This window comes from Rattus rattus, chromosome 8 (genome assembly GCF_011064425.1).
Source record: "Rattus rattus isolate New Zealand chromosome 8, Rrattus_CSIRO_v1, whole genome shotgun sequence".
Classification (NCBI taxonomy): domain Eukaryota; kingdom Metazoa; phylum Chordata; class Mammalia; order Rodentia; family Muridae; genus Rattus; species Rattus rattus.
Genome location: NC_046161.1, coordinates 66,812,042 through 66,833,439, shown reverse-complemented (window position 1 = coordinate 66,833,439; position 21,398 = coordinate 66,812,042). Strand labels below are relative to the sequence as shown.

At 42.4% G+C, this 21,398-nt stretch overlaps 1 protein-coding gene and 1 pseudogene across 1 annotated transcript in view; one reads left to right on the top strand and one right to left on the bottom strand.

Annotated features, from left to right (window-relative positions):
* The first annotated feature begins 192 nt into the window (after positions 1-192).
* The window catches only part of Tex9 (testis expressed 9), a 35,288-nt gene continuing 14,082 nt past the window's right edge, over positions 193-21,398 (top strand). Inside the window, exons 1-9 of the mRNA XM_032909638.1 lie at positions 193-479; positions 598-677; positions 3,734-3,797; positions 5,254-5,333; positions 11,866-11,914; positions 12,981-13,063; positions 15,059-15,237; positions 17,554-17,636; positions 18,069-18,242. Of these exons, the coding sequence (XP_032765529.1) occupies positions 453-479; positions 598-677; positions 3,734-3,797; positions 5,254-5,333; positions 11,866-11,914; positions 12,981-13,063; positions 15,059-15,237; positions 17,554-17,636; positions 18,069-18,242 (819 nt within the window). The 5' untranslated portion in view covers positions 193-452. The remainder of the gene's footprint in view (positions 480-597; positions 678-3,733; positions 3,798-5,253; positions 5,334-11,865; positions 11,915-12,980; positions 13,064-15,058; positions 15,238-17,553; positions 17,637-18,068; positions 18,243-21,398) is intronic.
* LOC116907150 lies at positions 7,325-8,237 on the bottom strand (annotated as a pseudogene).

The window sequence follows — 21,398 nt, the reverse complement described above, 5'->3', positions numbered from 1 at the left end:
AGTGGTTTAGGTTTGTGATTGCTATGTCTGGACTCAAACTTGAGCCAAAATTGACTGCCTGAGCTCTCAACCGTGGCGTGAATAAATATTTGCAATCAGAAAATATAGAATTTGCACCGAAAAATCCATTTTAGCAGAGTTCTGCGAGTCGGGGTGGCCTACTGGGCTGGAGAAACACTTTCAGATAGAGGCTTATACCTGCTTGTTGTCTGCGTGGTGGAGTCAGAAACCCTTCCATCTCCAGGCAGAGGACTCGTAGGTTTATGGGTTAAAGCGCTACTCTCGGTAGGTTAAGGGAACCCAGGAGCTGCTGGGCAAAGCCTATGCAAAAGGCAGTTCTAGGTGGAGACAGAAGAGTCTGCCCTCTGGCGCGAGGCTGCCCGAGACCTGAGAACTCTCGCGGGAAGATGTGTTGTTACCATGGCAACCGCATCGCTCCAGGATAGGTAAAGATGGCCGGTCGAAGTGTTGGAGTGCCGGTGAGTTCGACCCAGACTCCTGACCGGTGGTTGGGCTGCGGGCTGGCGGACGGGCGGAAGGGCGGAAGGGACAGACACCTGACTCTCTTGAACTTGAGCTCTACAACTCTGTCTGCAGAGGCGTGGTGCTGCAGGTCCTCAGTCGCGCGGACAGCTTGCAGCTGGACGGGACCTTCTCGCTCGGGAGCAAGAGTACAAGTGAGCATCCCTCCTATTTCCAGGGAGGTTACTGGGGTGCCTTTCCTGCAGGGTGGCTGCTTATAGGGACCTCCTCTCTCCCCATTTTTCTTTAGCCTCGGTTCTTTCACAGGAGTACTCTGAAAAATATTTTTGGTGGCAAAAATGTAGTTCAAAACCGTGTTGGGAGAGAGAAAGCCCCAGAGTAGATTTTGAGGATTCTCAAAGTTCTAGAGTTTACTTTGCGCAAATTTCTTGGAGGCTTGTTTTCCAAATGAAAAGGCCTGTCTATAGTGGGAGGGAAGAAGGATGATAGCCCTTACCTTGTCTTGTCCTCTGGCAATTGCAAAGCTCTTGGAAACACAGGCTTCACGTTGTCTAGCACCCTTCCTGAGTTTCCTGCAGAGGCCAGAGCAACCTTCTCATTTTCATTTCATCTTGCCATTGCACTGCTTAGAACTGCGTGTAGTTGTCGTTATTGCACTTGCAAAGTTTTGGCAACTCCGGCTTTTTCATTTAACTTTCTGCTCCTCCTTTCTTACACATAGAGTGCGGAACTCTCCAGTCACAAGGGATATGGTCCTTCTTTCCTCCCTTCTCTCTTCTTGAGAGAAATCGCACTTGCCTTTGGACTGTAAAACTCAGAGGGGCCTTTGCTCATGCTGATCAGGGCCCCATTTGTTTAATAAGTTTTTGCAATTAACATATTTTCTTAAAATAAACTCACTTGATGGTTCTCCCCTCCCCCCAAAGACAGGGACGCTCTACCCAGCCCTGGCTGTCCTGGACCTCACTATGTAGACTTAGGCACTGAACTCACAGAGAACCATCTGCCTCTAGAGTGTTGGGATTAAAGGCTTGCACCACCATGCCCAGCCATAGTTTACTTTCCTATGTTCTGCCTCCTCCACTGGACTCTGAACTCCACCAGGGCAGAGATTATGTCTGCCATTATATTTGCTGTTTGATTGTACCCTTATTTTTTTTAAAGTGTATTTTAATTTTTTTTAAACTTAAAGCATTTAAACTAAGATGTTTCAAGTACAACAACAAGAAGATTTTAAGTAGTTTGAAGACCTTCAGCGCTGCTCCACTGTGATTCATGCTGTAGAGGCCCGTACATTCTGGTGGAGACAGACAGCCATCTGCTAAGTGTGATAGTTTTTTTTTTCCCCATTTTTGTTCTCTGTGCATCCCCTTTCCCTGTTTATGACAACGCAAAGTGAAATACAAACAGTAACCACAAGCAGCTGTAATTTTGAGGAGCTCACTTTTGATAATTCGTCATTTTATTTGAGGTTTGCTCCAGGGACTGGGTAGACCCCTTTTAAAACAGGCTCTAAAACATTGTTTGCCTTGATCCCTAATGTAACTAAATGTAATTTTTAAAATCATATATCAGAACTTTTCTCCACAATTTAACTCAGGTTATAATGTATGTGGCAGAGGAGTTTCTGGCAGGCAGGGCACCTCAGTAGATCAAGAAATACAGAGCTCAGGCAGGAAGCGAGGCTGGACTTAAAGCCTAAAACACCTCCCCTGGTATCCTAGCCTCCCCAAACAGCACCGTACCGCTAGCTGGGAACCACTAGTGGGGAAGTTAACTCTCAAACCCTCACAGTCTCTGTTCTTGCTCTTTCCCCCTTTTTCAAATTAGAATTCTGAACAAAATGTTTTATTACGTTTCGCTCTGGTTTTTATAGTGTAAACCCCCTTCTCCCTTCTTGTGCTGGCCTATTCTCCCTTGGTGGCTAATGTGACTTGTTATTTTTTTTAAAGTCATCTTCAGCAGAGTTAGTTTTCAGAGCCCTTATATTCTAGACGAGAAAATGTCCTTGTGGCTTGGCTTTGAGCTTCTCTGTACTAACTTAGCTTTCTTCTACACTAAAGTTGTGTGAAGCTTGGCCTCATGTCTGCGAATCATCTAGACAAAGTGAATCTAGACCTCTCTTACTCCATGTGTGAATTACAGGGTGGTCCTTCCACCTCATCACTAGCCTCACCTGAGGTTGTGGGAGGGGTCTTTGTGTCCTGCGTTTTGAAGCTCAGGACTCACGAGCACACCCAGTTCTTCTATTCCTCTGTGTGGCTCTCACTTAGAATTTGGAGTCATTCTTAGTGTGAGGCCATTTCCCCTTAGCCCAAGCTTAGCTGTTATTTCTATCTTTACATTTTATCTCTCATTTTAATGAATTTAGAGTAGAAAAATACTCTTAATCCTCTTGGTTGACCTGCATTGACTCTTAAGTTTCAATTTAAGTCCTGATTATTCTAAGAAAAAGTTAAAAGTCATTTTTAAATATAAGTCTATTTCTTAGATTCTTCTCTTTTAGCCAAGTAATCCTAAAACATGAATGTATTTCTTAAAGGTACGACTGTTTTAAGGAAGGCTACGGTGCTGTCTGTCCTTCCCCTCCCCCGCCCCTCCTCCTTAGGTTAGGGATTAGATCATTTTGTTACTTTAGAATCATGCTCCAGTGAGTCTTCTCCAGAACTCCTTGATAGAACTTCGGCCATAGTTGGAAATGGGACCCTTCAATAGGAGAAAAAGATATATATCATAGTGTGAATCTTTAAAAGGGAAATAGACAGGGATAGAATTTAGTGCACCAGGCTAAATGTGCTCCCCAGACTGTTGTGAAGCCAGTTAAGATGCTGACTGACCATGTGGAGATAAATATATTTCTTCCCTGTCTTTGGGTGAATACAGACTTGTGTGTGTGCTATAGGAGGGAAGATTGAAAATAAAAAGGTTAAATGATGGGGTTGGGGATTTAGCTCAGTGGTAGAGCGCTTGCCTAGGAAGCTTAGTTGAACTCACTCAATTTGCTCTTGCCTAGTGTCTGCGACTTACTTCATGGAAGATCCTAAAGGGCCATGGGCAGGCAGGCAGTGCTTGTGGTCCTATCAGAGGTAGGAAGTGGTGGGTCATTCTAGTAGCTAGGTTCATTTCAGACTAAAAATGTTGTGTGTGCTTTGGCATGAATTGATTATAATGTAATTATCCAAATGTAATTATGTTTGTTTGTGTTATAATTTGAGTATAACCCAACTATCACATTATTTTCTGCTTTAAGGCGTTTAAATGCAGAATTGGAGGCAAAAACTGCTAATCTGGTTCGACAAGCTGAGGAAGTAATAGTAAGTAGATGCACAGTTTCCCCCTGTAAGTGCTAATTTTTAGCTTTAAATTTAAAGCATAGCATGCATATTACAAATACTCAAAGCATCGATGATCAGCTCAGTGACAAGCTAAACAAGAATGTGTGAATACAGGTGTAGTTTCAATGCATGTGGTAAAAGGAGCTTCTATTCAGATGCTCCAGTCACATAACCAGTAAGAACATTAATGCCAGTAACCTTTTCCAGTACCAAAATGTAAGTGTCATATGTGTTCTAATGTGTTCTTGGGCCCTAACTTCTCCAGTGTGAGGAATACTGACCCAGGCTCACCCTTAATAAAGGGAGAAATTGCCAGATCCCACTCCCACACTGATGGGTTTGTCTATGGCTAGACAGGTAGCAATCATTAAATTAACACTAAAAAATTCAGTAGAGTTCAAACAGGGCTCAAGGTGAAAGCTGAGTAGTGAGAGCAGACATTGAGATTCCAATACTGAGCAGTTTCTGACCTTTTGTAGTTGTGTATAACTGAGGTTCTTGTCCTGACTTTACTGATTCTTTAATCCACTGCTCCCCCAAATGGAGTTGATGGAGGCAGGGAAGAAATTCTAATAACATTTCATTTTTTAAGATTTATCTTTTTTAACCATGTGTCTGTGTGTGAGTATATACACATGAGTGCCACAGACACTAGAGCTGTTGGATCCTTTGGAACTGGACTTATAGGTGAGCTTCCTGATGTGGGTGAGGAGCCCATGTGCTGGCACCCAAACATGGGTTCTCTGTAAGAGTAGTAGCTGCTGTTAATAGCTGAGCCGTTTTTCCACTGCCAATATTTTATTTTGATGCTCCATATAAATCTATGATTATTTATTAGCTGAGGATTAAGAAATGCACCATCTATAACATTTCACTTTATAGATAATAATCACAGATATGCTAGCTGCATTTGTAATTAAATGTTTTACTGGAAGTATTTTAACTTTAATTTACAGTTTTGCCAGTGTCTGAACAGAAGAAAAACATTTTTCTAGAAGGGCAGCATGCCACAGTAGAATGAGAGGTGCATTTTCTGTATGCTTAAGGAGTCCCTACAGAGAACCTTTGGAAGGGGAAGGCTACCTGCTACTCCCAAAAGCTAACTGAGTGTAGCATGTGCCATCTTTAGTTTGCTTTTACTCTGTTTTGTTACTGAATGTCTCCTCACCAAAGCTTTCACTCCCTAACTTCACATGGACTTTATAGAGTTTAAAGGCTATGAGGGCCTTACTGCTCTTATGCTTTTATCTTCGAAGAGATCGTCTTTGGAACAAACAAGGAGTGAAATGGAAACAGTCAGGGTTCATTTGCTATAGCACAGCATTCCTGATACTGTAGAGCCCTGGGTAGTTCTGGAATGGTGAGTGTGCAGGGGGAGCTAGCCTCAGTCCTGCCAGTGTCTTCTGAGTATTCATGACTTACCTTGTTTACCTAGAGAGAGCAGCAGGAAGAGCGAGCTAGGCCTTTTTCAGCACTGACTACGTCATGCAAAGAGGAAGACGGTTACAGTTCGAGGTATGTGACTTCAGTTCTCAATTACGGCTTTCTTTCAGTGACCCTTGTAAATGTTTAATGTATAAAATCTTTTTGAAAATGTTAATAATTGAAAGAACAGTATAATATGTAAGTTGGGTCTTCCTAGTCAGATACAAGGCAGGCTTTTAACCTGTTTTGTCTCATGTAGTTCTAGGTATTGTTTTAAAATAGATATTACTGCCTTCATTTGAAAAACTGTAGCTTAGGGAAGGTCAGTGATGGGCAAAGGTCAAACGTTAGTTTTCCTGGGGTTCACACCATAGCGATGTAAGTGACTTCTAGGCCCTTTCTCGATCTACCACCTTTCTTTTAAAGTTATGTGTAGAGTTTAGGTAATGATAAATTAGCATAGATACCATATTTTTTTTTTTTTACTTCTAGGCATGTTTAGCACATCACGAAATTAGGCAGCCATAAAATATTTGTAGTACGTTTAGCAGAAGTGTGACTTCTATGTGAGTACAATTATATAATCTTACTGAAGCAGAGGCAGTGATGGCCCAAACAGCCCGTGCGGTGACTTTGTCTTGATAACTCACAGCTATTCCCAGCATCACACAATGAAATTCTAGCTACACCTGCAGTTTCTGTTCAGTGGGATTCTCTTCTTGGTTCCAGGGAGCACCACATTTCACAACTGAGTCTATGTTTTTTTCTGAAGCTTGTTCTTCAGTATACAGAGGACCCTAGTCACAATGGTGACTAAATGGGCCTGTCTTTGCTCTCGAGACCTGTAATTAAAGCCATCATAACCTCGTGTTTTTCCACCCATGTTGCAGTAAATCTCCAACCCAAATAAGCCTATACAAGGGAAGCACAACTTAATTACCATGAATACAATCTGTATGCCTAGACTGGGCAGATCTGTCACTACACTACTCTATTCCCCAGCTAGGAGATCCCTTGAAACTTGTAGTTTCTCCAGGCCATGTGCTTCAGCTCCATCTTCCTTCTACCTCTTCCTCTTCCGTCGACACCCTCTCTCTCTCCTTGCCCCTCTTTCTCTCCTTCTTACCCCAAAACTTTTTAGCTTCACCTCTCTCCCACTATCCGATCACCGGCTTGAGCCTTTATTTTACAAGTTAAAATAGGGTGAAGGTTCACATGCAGTCACCTGAGGATGGGATTCACTCCTCATCCAGAATTATCAGAATTAACATCAGAATACAAACAGCACCAGGGCAATCCACATACACCCTTCTACTTTGTTCCCAGTAATAATGACTCTGAGACTTCTTATCTATGAATAAATGCTTGGGTCAGTAGCTTTGGTTCTGTTCACCAACTATTTTTTTATTCTGAAATCTATTACAGCAGCATGATAGAAACGGGCCACCAGCCCAAACCTTGTGGTCTGAGGAAAGACCTGTGTCCATGGGGCTCCAGGTAGCGCATCAGGGTTATCACCACGAGTAGGATACAGGCCTCACCTCTTACAGTTGTAGTCAAAGCAATAAATTAAAATGACCATCAGCACCCTCAAGACCCTCTGTACCCTCAACCACAGAAGCATAGCAGGAAGCAAAGCAACAGTTTACGGGCGCTCGCTCTTCTAGCCAAGGCCTAGGCTGTTCCCACTAAGAGCAGCTGGAGTAGGGATTATACAGCGACCATCTAGGTCGTCTCCTCATTTGCGTCTATCAAGATGCTTGAAGGACCCAGATCCAAATGCAATGACCCTGTGAGAGGCAACACCTTTGGAAGGTGCTGGGGTGTTTTGGCAACTGAAAGGATGGGTGCCCCAGACAGAGGAGGGACTCAAAAGAAATGCTGGTGTGTGGGTTCTACCTGTTTGTATCTCTCTGACCATCATGGCCCAGGACAGCCAAGCTGGTTGAGTGGGAAGGAAGAGGAGCTGACAGGCCACACAGACTCCCTTCTGACCAAGTAGCCCCTTAGTGCACACTGTGGGGATAGGCAGGATCTGGCCCCTTGGGCTTTGTGAGGGGAAGGAGAACCCCCCTAGGGTTTCAGATAGGGCATGAATTGATCCTAAAGGCAGGGAGGGATTGGCAGTGGCCCTTCCTCTGCTTAGTGACCACCTGAGGAGGCCTTTTCCAAGCTACAGGTAGATAGATGGCTATGACTTCTGTGTGAGTGCAGGTCTGACTGGGCCCCTGGCTACTAGACCTGGGGGTGGAGGTGGGGGTGGGGCTTTAGGCACAGGGCTGGGAGCTGTCTGAGCAGCTTCCCTGAGGCTCTCCCTGAGGGCAGCTAGGCCTAGGCCGAGCACTGCAGCCCCAATGCTACCTATGGATTGTGGATGGAGAGTACATCACAAAGGTGTAATCTGTAGCACAAAGGGCCCAAGAGGTTTGGGCGTGCTTTTTGACCAAGGCCTGATGGTCACTGGGCAGAGAAAGGCAGTGCAGAATCAGGGCCACAGAATCATGCACAATCACAGCAGCTAGGTTCCACTTGAGCTTCCCCTGCAGCAGCACCTCCCATTCCTACAACCAAGCCAGGGAACCACAGCTTGGTCCTATAGATACTAAGCTTCTCAAAGTCAGGGGCGTGGTCCCCACCCCCACCCCTGCAGCTTGTGGGCCAGCAACAGGCAGATGGTACCTAGAAGCTACAATTGTGCCTTTCACCTTTTGGGTGGGGACGCAGGACAGGTCCCCACCCTGCAATTTATAGCCAGAGGGAAGACATCCTCCTTGCAGCGCTGCTCTTCACCTCCAGCATCCAGTATTCCAGCATCTTCCCAGCATCTTCCGCATGTGCGGCTTGATCTTTTGCATGCACTGGAAGTAGGAGGCTCACGGCACATAGCACTTCTCTAGGCAGGGCAAACTGCAGGGCACACTGGCGCCCCAGCAGTTGCGGGTCGGGCCTGGCCCAGGGCATGTGTCGGGTACCCTTGCAACACAGCAGCTCCATCCTGCTATGGCTCATGGGTGAGAGCAGGAGTGTGGGCTAGCTAGTCCTAGGAGAGGAGAAACCTAGAAGCAAAGTGCGTGATGTGACAGCGCGGGGTGCGGGTGGGGCTGGTGCTGGTATTCACCAACTAATTCTTAATCACTCATTATTTTATTCTAAGTCATGTTATATAGCTGGCTACCTGGTTGTCAGATTTATATTACCGTCTTCTATGTCTGGGGTGAATCTCCTGTGCCTGACTTTTCTCAAAATTCCCCTCTCTCTCTCTCTCTCTCTCTCTCTCTCTCTCTCTCTCTCTCTCGATGCCCCTCCTTCTAATCTTGCCTCAGCTCATTGGCCAATCAGTCTTTATTGACGTGTGATTCTTCCATTCAGTACCAAAGATTATCTCTAAACAGGTATCTGTTGAGAGCACTAGCTGCTTTTGCAGAGGACCCTGATTCATTTTTCAGCCCCATGTTGCTTGGCTGACAACACCTGTCACTCTAACTCCAAGGAATCTAACACCTCTGACATCCTGAGCAGTACACACACACTCACTCACTTAAAAAATAAGTATCAAAATAAAGATCTTTTAAAAACCACCCGCCAGCTGCCCGCCACTATGAAGTGCACAGTACTAATTGCTGGTGCATTTCCCTGCAAGACTCTTTGCAACATAGCTATTGTGACTGGGATCCTCTGTACAGTGAAGAATGAGTCTTGTGAAGAACTCTGTATGTGGTAGTGTGTGGTACTCACTGGAACCAAGGAAGAGAGAATCATACAGCACAGAAACTGTGTGTGGCTGGAATTGCACTGTAATTCTCAGAAGACAGCTTCAGAACACGGGCTGTTTGAGGATTATTACTGCCTACCACTTTGGGGTTTCTCTCTATAAATCAGAAGTACAGTTTGTATTATTATTTGGCATGTGCCTATGTTCAAATAACAGTAAATCACTGATATGTATCATATGTGGTTCTATCTGGTGTTTTATGGAAGAAGATACCCAGTAGCTACCCAAATCCCAAAATTAGGATTACAGATAAAATTGGGCCTGGCTTTTATCCAGAAAACGAAAGAATCAAAATGATGTATCTGCAGCCAAGCCTTAGTTCCTGCTGGAGCGAGCACAAGACTGGTTTTAGGAGCTTAAAAGTAAACTGCTGATCTTTCACTAAGTGTTTCTCATGTCCAGTGTGGTGATGTCTCTGGTTACCTGCTACAGGATATTTTTATGTTAGTGTGCACACATGTTAGTGTGCACATGTGCACACAGTGTGGAAGTCAGAAAATAAGCTCTCTCTTTCCACCATGTGAGTCCCAGGGATTGAACTCATGTCATCAGGTGCCCTCATCTCATAACTCATCCTGTCAACATAGACTTTTGTTAAGCCGTTTCAATAGGTAACTTTTATCATGTGAAACATGACATTTGATTATTATTGGGAATTATTAAAGATGAGAGACAATTCTGTAAAGAGGCCGTCCATTTCACTTAGAGCAGTAATAATCTTAAAGGGGTAAGGCAGTGCATTCTATGATAAGTCTTCAGCACCTGTGGTTGCACTGTCAGAAATACAGGAAGAAAACCAGAATTTAGTGTAACACCCAACTCCCGTAGTGTGCTGGAAGCAAGGTTGACTACCAAGACCACCTCGGTTGTCGGATAGAAGTCTAATGTGAGTCAGAGCACTGTACTGCAGTGCATCTTGGGAGGGAGTGGACCAGCAGAGGTGGCATGGTATACCTCACAGTCATGAGCAGCTGGCAGCTGTTTATTTTAAAGATTTATTTATTTTATGTATGTGAGTACACTGTCAACTGTCTTCAGACACACCAGAAGAGGGCATCAGACCCCACTACAGATGGTTGTGAGCCAACATGTGGTTGCTGGGAATTGAACTCGGGACCTCTAGAAGAGCAGTCAGTGCTCTTAACCACTGAGGCATCTCTCCAGCCCGGCAGATGTTTTTAAAATGTTCTTTATTTTTCGTTTATTATTTTTGACTATGTATGTGGGTGTGGATGTCTGTGCATGTGAATGTCACTGTATCTGGAGAGAGGCATTGGGTTCCTTGAAACTGGAGTTGCCCAACTTGGGTGCTGAGAACTAAACTGTGGTCTAGTGCTCTTAGCCACTGAACTTTCCCTCCAGTCCCTGGTAGATATTTTCAGTTGTACATGTGTGTGTTTGGGAGGTGTGGGGTGAGATGGACAATGCAGGAACATGTTGATGTCTAATGAAATAGTAGGCATATACTTAAAGTAAGGACACTTCAAGATACTTATGTATAATTTCAGAAAGATTTGTGTGCTGTGTGTGAAAAAGGCTATTTTCCATAAATTCGAGATATTTTGAGAGCTTCTTTTTAGTAGATATGATCCAAGTATACTTCCGTCTTAAATTGTAAGAAACCTATACACGGCCAGCTCACGAGGTAATGTCTGATGGAGAGCTGTTTGATTCTGTGTGTCCTCTACTGTGGCCAGTCATTCTAGGGATTATGATGGCATTTCCCCCATGTAGTAATAGATAATTTCACAGTGTGGTCCATGATATTAATACAGATGCTTTAGACAGTAGGTCAGGGGCAGGAGAGCTCTCCTTGGAAAGGGCCAGATAGCAAATGTTTTAAGACTTGTGGGCTTAGATAGTCTCTGTCACAACTACTTAAGTCTGTTGTAGAGTGAAACCAGCACAGGCGGTAGGTCATGAGTGGATGTTGGAGCTCCAAGGTCATGAGTGGGTGTGCATAGATCTAGCCACTGGTGAGCCAGTGTATGTACACACCTACAGAGATGCCTTGTTCTAAACTACAGATATAACTATAAACCTAAGACAAAAAAAAGTTCATAAAAAATGGGTTTAGATTTATCTTCTCACTTATGTGATGCCTGTTACTTAATGCTAGTTTAAAATTTTATATGTGAAATGCTGTGCCAGATTCAAAGCGTTAAGCAACGAGAGAGGCAGGCTGGACCCTGCTGTCATGAGTTGATAATGTTGGAAAGAGAGACCCTGACCAAGTGTTCACGTGTGTTAGAATAGCTTGGTGTTGCGCATGCTCACAAGCAAAGGTGCTACTACGGGCTGTTTGTCCTGTTATTAGTGCACGTGTGCACCCATGCCTGTGTGCACGTGCATGCAAGTGTGTGCATGCACAGATGGAGTAGCGTTCTCCTTCCACCATGTGGGTCCTGTGGATCAAACGCAGGTGCTCAGGCTTGGTGTATTTATATGCTGAGCCATCTTGCCATCTTTGACTCATTAAAGAAATGGATAGCTTTGTTATGATTTACATTAGTAAAAATTTGTACATTCCCCTAAAAAGATACTGTCATACCTTCTCTGTAGTGAATTACTTACCCTGAGCACTTTTTATTTGCCATTATTCAAAGCAAACTAATGTCTAGGAACTAGACTCAAAGTGAAATCTAATTCTGTGTGCATATGTAATTATTAAAGATGTGCACATACATCTAGATGTAACATATAGAAATCAACTTATAAACCATGTGATATTAATGTATAGCTAGTTGGAATTAGAGCAGATTTCATCTTTAGGATATAATACTGTTGAATTTTATAGTCTTTCAGCTTAATGCCATCTGTTTTAATGTAGCGCTTACTTTTGGTTTGTAGAGATCTGTTGTCATCTGAAGGGATGGCTCATCCATGGTCAGAAACCAAGGTATGAAATCAAACTTTCCATTAATACAGTTATATTTTATAGAATTTAGGATTTTTAACTAAAAAGCAAAATAAAACAAACCAAGGCTATATGTGTGCCACCTCATACATGTTGATGTCAGAGGACAACTTGTGGAGGTGGCCTCCCCTTCTACCACGCAAAATCTGGGAACTGAATTCAGGCCATCACCCTTAGCAAGCGTCTTACCAGCCATCTTGCTGGCTCTTAGGGTTGATTTTATTTTTTGTTTGTTTGTTTTTAAAGACAAGTAGGGGAAGAGTATTATGCAATAAATAGAATGTAATACTCAGCTGTGATACACTAATTCAGCATTGATTATAAAAGATCTTGGACAATTTCTGCCGTATAATTTCACTGGAGAATAGTGAACAAAGTTTCAAAGAAGAACCTTTATAGAATTAGGCTCTCCATTTCTCCATGAATCCTGTAAAGTCAGACAGGTCCTCATCTAGAAAGCGTGGGACAGAGGTCCATCTGGAAACCGGGCTTCCTGGGGTCTCCAGGTTTCTATCCACAAGGGAACTGTAAATTTCAATGCTAGGGAAGGCCTGTTTTCCACATGGTTGGTTAATGAGGAGAGCAGAAGTCTGTGAATCAATGCATCCTTATTTAACGTTCACTCCCTGGCTGAATATACATGTATCTTTGGGACTCATTTTCTGTATTCCTCATTCTCTTGGTCTGGGCGCTGTTTAGATCAGTCCTGAATAGTTCTGGGATGCCTGAAAATGCAGTTGAGTTAATTATATAAAAATGCCAATTCTTATTTGTAGCAAAATAATAATTGCATATGTTACAAAATTGTTGGAACTGGAGAAAAGGTTCATTGGTTGAGAGCACTGACTGCTGTCCAAAAGACCCAGGTGCCAGTCCCAGCGCTTACATGGCGGCTCACAACTGTTTTAATTCTAGCTTCAGGGGATCTAACACCCTTACACAGATACAATAATGATGCACAGAAGAAATAAAAAGTTTAAAATATGTTTTTTAAAAGGAGAAATGATTAGACTTTTAGTTAATTATAGTTTCAATTCTTTTTCCCTAGCCAAAGACCAAAAACACTGGTCCTGTAAATAAGATTCAAAACAGACTCCACTCTGCAGATAAAGAAAGGAAAACAAATTCAAGGTATAGTACAGTTTGACAAGTAAGAGTTTGCTTTTCTCTTTTACAGTCCCCAGTATCTGCATTCTCAGGTTTAAACTTTCTGTTTCTCCCAATTTTTATAAAGCTCCCAATATCAAGCTACCACATGTATCCCAGCATACTTAATAATTCTGGAGCTGTTTACTGCAGTTAATAACCATTCTGTGTTCTCTAAAACAAAATCACTACTTTTTCATAAGTAGTGAACAGTATAAATTTTATTGCCGTTCTAATGAGATACTATTGAAACTGGTACTGAGATCTGGGTCTTGTTTAAAGATTTTTTAAAAATATATATATGTTTCTATGAGTGTATAAGTGTATGCCATGTACGTGTAGGTTCCCTTTGAGAACAGAAGAGAGTATCCGACTCCCCAGAGGTCCCTGCAGTTGTGAGCTGCATTTAGGTGCTGGGAACAAACCTGGGTCCTCTGGGAGAACAAGTATTCCTAACTGGTAAACTATCATTTTAGCCTTGGGCCCTGGTTTTTGAATCATTCTGCCAGGTTCTTTTAAATAGAGTAAATTGTCTTCCAGTTCTTGACTTTTTGACAGATGCCATATATTATTGTGTTTGTGGGAGGGGAAGAGTTTGAAATGATGTAAATTAGGTTATGTCAAAGTTATAATTTGCATTCTGATTTTTAAAGAGTACAAGACTACCTTTATGATCATAAACATGTTTCCTTTCTTTTGGATATTTTTTAATTTACATTTCAAATGTTATCCCCTTTCCCAGTTTTGTATCCATAAACCCCTATCCCATTCCCCATCCCCCTTCTTCTATGAGGGTGCTCCCCCACCCATCTACCCACTCCTTCTTGCCTCCACGCCCTGACATCCCCTACACTGGGGGGTCGAGCCTTGGCTGGACCAAGGGCTTTCATTGGTGCCCAACAAGGCCATCCTCTGCTACATATGCATCTGGAGCCATGGGTCTGCCCGTGTGTATTCTTTGGGTAGTGGTTTAGTTCCTGGGAGCTCTGGTTGGTTGGTATTGTTGTTCTCGTTTGTGTACATGTTTATATGTTTTCATGAGACAGGCTATGATAGGTTTTTTTTTTTTTTTTTTTTTTTTTGGATAAACCAAACCAAGAAGCTGTTAAATCTTTATGTCTGTGAACCTACCCAGGCTGGTAATTACAGTGTAATAATGCAGAAATCTTTTTTAACTCTTGTGTCTTTTAATTGCTTTAAAGAGAAAAAAAAATAGAATTGAAGGGTCAGAAGATAAAATTAATAAAACTAGCCTGAAAAGATTGTTGGCTAAACTGCATGTATGACTGCAGAATTCTCTTGACCTGGCTTCACAGTCACTCTTTAAATAAAGGGCAGCCATTGCAAGAATTCAGAAGCATTTGCCGGGGTTGGGGATTTAGCTCAGTGGTAGAGTACTTGCCTAGGAAGCGCAAGGTCCTGGGTTTGGTCCCCAGCTCTGGAAAACAAAAACAAAAACAAAAAACAGAAGCATTTGCCGTTCTGTTAAAAGTAACCTGAGCTTTCAGAATCACAGTCTTGGTGACATCTTGATGTATTTGATCTGGTCCAGTCTTGAGTGCTTTTGGAAGTGAGTTTCATTCCCTAATTGTTTCTCCATTTAATGTTAAAAGTCAAATCCAACATTTTTTGTTAACTTTGATTCTTGTCAATGTGTTTCCCCACATGGAAAACAAGTGTTAGGTTTGATGGCACTGGTAATTCTTTCTCAGTGATGGGGCAGCATCACCGGACAGTTCTTCTCCAGCAGCGTGCAAAATTAAAACTGTAGGGTGGATGTGACCAGTAGGCCTGCATGTGCCCATTGTAAGGACTGAATGCCTCCTTAGACTCTTAGGACAAAGTCCTCGAAAGTCTCCACCATAGATGTCACTATGTTTAAATTTTATAACAGGCCTATATGTTTTGTTTGAGCAAAGCTCCACATCCTTTCCACCATTTTGTTTCTCCTCATGTATGCCTGCATGTCTTATCTCTTAGTGTTAAACTGAAATATCCTGATGTGCAGACTGCCAATGATGTGGCCATTCCAGACGATTTCTCAGACTTCTCCCTTGCCAAGACAATTAGCAGGATTGAAGGGCAGCTGGAAGAGGACGTCTTGCCAGAGTGTGCAGACGATGACAGCTTCTGTGGTGTTAGTAAGGACATTGGGACAGGTAGGTTTTCTTTTCTTGGTAGTTTTTCTCTTAACATTACAGCTATTTAGTTAGAAAAGAGATTTGGGGGAACTATTTCTTTAAAAATTTATCATGATTTATGGATTTGTGTCTGGATAATAATCATGTAGAGAGATAGAGAGGGTGGAAGGAAGGATGGAGAGTCTAAATTGGCCATCAGTAATTGTTGACCAAGGGCAGTGGCATGAGTTCACTGAACTTTCCTCTGCTATCATCTCTGTCAGATGTTTTGTATTGTAGAAGGGCATGACTATACTATTGTTTTGAGTTTTTTGAAGTTTTCCACTGAAATTAAAACGTCCCATAGCTTATCACTGGAATGGAGTTTCTTTGAATCCCTTTCATTTATTTTTATTATATTTATTATATGTTAAATCAATATATTTGAAAAGGATAATTGAATTGATTAGCAACAGATAAGTAATCAAATGAGTTTTTAATGAAAATAATTTCCTTTCTGATTAACTTAGACTCTGCATGTTACTAGAAAAACCACTGAATTTAATCATCTAAAAGCATTGTATTCGTTAGCAGCAATGCCCTAAAATTACTGAAGTTATGAGGAGCCACCTGTGCTGTTGGAACAATTGGACTGTGTAAGCACAGTTACTGTGAACTGTCGTTTGGCTGTGAAGTGAATGTGGGTGTACACTGCGGTTAGCTGTGACTCCAGTCAGGCTCCAGTCTGCCCGCTGTGATAGCGGTGTCTCCATTTGGAAGTTAGAGCTTGTCAATGATGTCTTAAACCTCGAGAATGTATCATAAGAGGCTGCCAGTATGTCGTTTTCAAATATACAGTTTATTGTTTGCACATTGGAAGGGGAGGACGGCAACTCACAGCACACGAATCTAACAGCCTAACAGCCTAGCTCTAAGGGCTGCCGCCTTTTACCTGGAGGCGTGATTCGCTCAGACAGTGGCAGCAGTAACACTGAATACCTTGCAGGTTCGATAGTCCAGTCCAGGGCACAGCAAGCCACCATGACTACATCCATTGGTGTAGTAGGACAGTGAGGGGGTTCTGGCTCTGAGGCAGATGGTCCTTTGGAGCAACGTTGCTTGAGCTTAATACGGACCAACTAGTCATGTCTCAACTGTGCGTAGCCATTCAGCCAGGGTGCCAGACAGTCAGTGGTCGCCAAGGTCAGTGAAGATTCCCTTGTTGCTAGGATACATGGCTTGTGTGCATTGAGCTATATTGGAGACCAACCTCTTCTGAGCTGTCTGGGGCCTGGGTTTTTATGTTCTTCTGAAGTTTGTCTCCTCCTTGCAGACATTTTGGCCCGTTCTCCTGATTGATGTGGGCTACCTGCTCCCCGGGCATTGCTTGTTCCACCCAGGTGCTTGCTTCTGCTGTCAGCTTGTTCTGATTGTCAGGATGTTTAGCAGGAGTCCCTCCTGTCTTATTTTTTTGTTTTTAGTTTTAAGTATTCACTATAGATGATCAGAAAGTTTAACTCTCAAATTCTGATACTGGAGAATCCTAATAGGTTGTGTGTGTCATGACTGAGCTGCACTCTAGTTAGTGGGAAGCAGTTCAGTTATGCATTTATAGCATCTACTGACCTAGTCAAGCCCCTGGAACTAGTAGAAGGAAGAACAGTAAATGGTTGTTACTCTTCAGATGCCTTCCAGAATGTGCTGGGCAGATGTTTGTTCCTGGAGACAGTTACCCACTGCCCAGTTACAGGACAGAGGTGTAGAAATCCACCTACAGGTACAGGTACTACAGGCTGTACCATGAACAGTCCAGTAACACTGTCTCAGTACCTTCCTTCTTCAGTGTGCTTACCCAGGAAGAGTATCCAGACGCTTGCTTGGCGTGGCTGGGTCATGGGTGGAAATGAATGATCTGGAGTCAGTTTGGGAGCACAGACTAAAAGATAGGAAACTTCATTTTTGCTAGAGAGGATGTGTTTGTTTCTGTCAAATTCTTGGACATTGCCAACCTGAGACTGCTATTAATTCTGGTTGATATATTTTGGATCACTGTGAGTCCAGTCTGTAAAAGTGCAAGAACACTAGTTTGTAGGCGTGGTTCTTAGGAGGAAGGGGTTGTCTTGTCCTCTGCCTTTGCTCACTCTCCATGGTTGATGTGACCACCTGTTGCTGTTTTTTGTATTTTGTTTCCTACATGTGGAGTGTTTAATGTGTACAGTGTTCCTGCCATGTTCTCCTGTTAGACTGTCTATTTTGCCATATTTTACTCATAAAATATGACCTTTTGGTTATTAGTATCTTAGATTTGATTTTTTTTTTTTAAAAAAGCAGTCATGTAATGATTTGACTTAACAGAGGCTCAGATCCGATTTCTAAAGGCCAAGCTCCATGTGATGCAGGAGGAGCTGGACAGCGTTGTGTGTGAATGCAATAAGAAGGTAAGCGTGCATGGCCTCTGGCAAGAGTGCTCTACTGAAGATGTGAGTCCATTTTAATTATATTTTGGATAGCCTAATTTAGATTACAATTACAGTTAAATATCAGATTTGAAAATTGTGTATATATGCATATATATATATCAAACTGTATTCTGAAATTCTGAATTCTACAAAGCTTATCAAAAACTTTTTTGAATATCTCAAAATTGTTAAAATTAAAGGTAACTACTTTAGACTTGCTAGAATAGCTATTCAGTATAAAATATCTGGCTTCCATTTCTGATAGTGAGTATGAAATGGGCTTTATTTTTTTTTTCAGCAATTCATGAAAATATCTTATCAGAGAGCATCTGAGACTCTTGTTTTCTGCTGTGCATTCTATTAGCAGATCTTGTACATTTTTCACATAATTGATAATATCATTGATTGTAGGAGGATGAAATTCAGGACTTAAAGTCCAAGGTGAAAAATTTGGAAGAAGACTGTGTGCGACAACAGCGAACAGTTACGTCCCAGCAAACCCAGATAGAGAAATATAGGAACCTTTTTGAAGAAGCAAATAAAAGATGTGACGAATTACAGCAACAGCTGTCATCAGTGGAACGGGTAAACATTCGTCTCATCTGCTGCCCAGTCCCCAGGACACACTGAAACCACTGGGGCTACACTTCTGTCAGCTTTTGTTTGTTAATACTTACTGCAAACATTCCCCTAAACAGAATATTTGACAACTTTTTGAGGTACACATACTGTATTTCACCTTCTAGTAAAGTATGCAGTTCAGTCAGTGACTTCATGGGTTCATGTAGCTATAATCCCATGTAGAACGTAGTCATAGCTTCCAAAAGATGTCTTTTACCCTTCAGTCCTCAGACCCCACTCACATCTCCCATCCGTGCCAACCCTGGGTTATTACTCTGTATTTTGTCTCAGTAGGTCTGTCTGTTCTGGAAATTTCCTTCTACATAGACTCAAATAATGTACAGTCATGTGTTTGATTTCTCTTATTGAACACAATGGTTTTTGTTTTTTTCCCCTGTTTATTCATGTTATAACACTAATTGTTTCATTCTTCTTTAATTGTGGAGCATACTCCATTTGTGTACATATTTTGTAATTATTGTTTGTTTGCAATGCTGGGGTTGAAGCAGTGCCTTTCCCGGGGACAGTTGTCAGCTGTTCTCTGATGCTGTTGGCTCAGGTCACTTCCTGTCAGCAGCACGAGGGTCCACCTTCAGACAGACGTCTGAAGTTAGCCTTGGCTTACAGCATCCCACAGGCCTGAATAGATGCACACACACATAGAATCATCTTTACTGACTGGGTGTGAGACCTGCGCCTTCAGTCCCAGCACTGAAGGTGCTGAGGCAGGTGTTGGTCTTGTGTGCTGTGTGCTCCTCTCTGGTCTGTCTGTACAGGTGACAAGACCAAGCAAGCTCCAAGGCTCCTCGTGCTTCCTCTGTGGTCTGCATGTTAGACACTTGGATATTGTGCTCATCTTCTGTAATTCTACTTTGCTTCTTTTTTTTTAAACATGTATTTCCAAAGGCAGAAGTTTTAATTTTTGGTAAATTGTATGTATTATTATATTCAAGTTTTCATTCTGCCTAGAAACTTTTGCCTACCCCAAAGCCATGAGAATTTTTCTTTTAAGTATTTTATGTAGTCTGTATCTATCAGCATCATATGAGTCTATTCATATGATCTATTTCAAGTTGAGTCTATGTGTAGTGTGAAATGGCCGTTTCTTTTCATGTAGGTAACATTGGGGCAAATACTGAGTTACCCTCATTTTATTACCATATCGTTGGATGTCAGGCCCAGTTCAAGACTTTTAAAACAAGTGTAAAATTAAAACTTTGAGATTTTTTCCCATAAAACTTGTCTAATATGGGAAGTGAGTATTTTTGGGGCGGGGGGGCATCAGCGGTTTTTATCTGTTTTCAAGAAGCAGTGTATTTTCTCTGCATGCTATAAAAGTTACCAGGACATAGTGTTGGGCTTGATGGTTCAACCTTTTTATGTCCTGGGGTAAAAGCTCTTGGGAGACTAAGTTTGAGGCCAGCCTGGTCTAGAGAGTGAGACTCTGATTCAAAAGAAAAGAAAAGAGAAGAAAAGAAAAGAAAAGAAAAGAAGTTATCAGTGTATGATTGAAAACAAATGTTTTCAAAGTTTTTACTCAGGTTTTCTTTTTCTTTAGTGAGTTTACTCATATAGAGACATGTCATTTGTTCCTTTGCTGCTCTTCCTCCTTGCCGTCCTTTTCAGATTTTTGAGAAGGAAGTTACAAAGTCACTAGCAAATTGAAGGATAAAGGTTCATGGCTGCCGAGGCCGCTCTGCAAGGTGACAGTGAGAGCCGAGTTCCCAGCGTAGCTGCCTCCCTCACACAAGGCAGTGCAGAAGGCTGAGGCAGCAGATGGCAGCCAGGCGCAGCGTGGTTTGTTTAGAGACCTACATAAGGAGCAGCATGTGTTTTGTTTTGTTTTTCTCTTTAATTACTCAAAGCCACAGAGATGAGTTTCAAAGATGATGTGATATGGCCAAGGAGGAAATGTTTAAAAGGACGAGTGTCGCATTACGGTGCGCTCTGGCCTTACAGTGACTTCTGGGTTACTGAGTGTTCTTCAGAGGCTCTGGGCCAGCCAGGCCATGTGTGGTATGGGATGCAATAGAGGTGTCAGTATGACAAGACAAGCCTGAATCATTTTTAATTTTTAATTAATTATTTGTCTATGTGCATGTGTATGCCTGCATGCCTGTATGTACACCAAGTGCATATGGTGTCCAAAGCCAGAATAGGGAATAGCTTCCTGGAACTAGAGTCACAGGCCATTGCAAGCTGCCTAACATGAGTGTTGGCAGCAAATGCTATCAATCACCGTGCAATCTCAAGCCTTTATGAAGATACTGTTAGTGCCTTTTACATGAAACTATGATGTTGGGACTATAGAAATAAAAACCATTGATAACTTTAAAAGTTTCACTGCAATGGGACAAGCAAGCAAGGAAATAGTTTTAGCACCTGCAGTAGATGCTGTGCTAAATCTCTATCAGGATTCTCTAGAAGCCCTGAAGAAAAGGTATCAAAATAAAGCAGATAACGGGATCGGAGGCAGAAAAGTCCGTGTCCACCAGGGAGAGATACAAGTAGTGCTTTTGAAGTCCCTGCTAGAACATGTGTGGTAGGGAGGGAGCTGGTTACCACAGAGTTTACAGTTTATGAGGTGGGTTATTGTTTTTTTAAATGTTAACCGTCCACTTGGCAGAAGCTCAGTATCTTAGAATATTTGCATAATACAAGCCCTCCGTACTTTGCAAGCTAAGCTGTTTCTGCTCAGGTTGGAGAATTCCCAGTGGGGCTAATGTATAGTCCTCCATTTTTCTGTTGTTTCCTCAAGCAGTGGACATTGTCAGTTCTCCACAAGAGCACTATCCATGGGCAAATGATGTCTTACATTGACCTTTTGGAGGGTTCCCAGAAGACCTTGAGCGAGCTAGACTTGGAGGTGCATGCCTAGATCCCAGCACTCAGGAGGCAGACATAGAAGGGTTGAGAGTTTCAGCCCCTCCTGGACTACACATACAGCAAGATCCTGTTTCCAGAAAAGTGAAAAGTTGTGCTCCTACAATGGATGTGGAAGATAATTATACAGTGTTTTGAATCAGTAGGAGGCAGAAAATGCTAAACAAAAAAGAGCAATATTCATTGGGGCTGGAGAGATAGCTCAGTGGTTAAGAGCACCAGCTGTTGTTCCAGAGG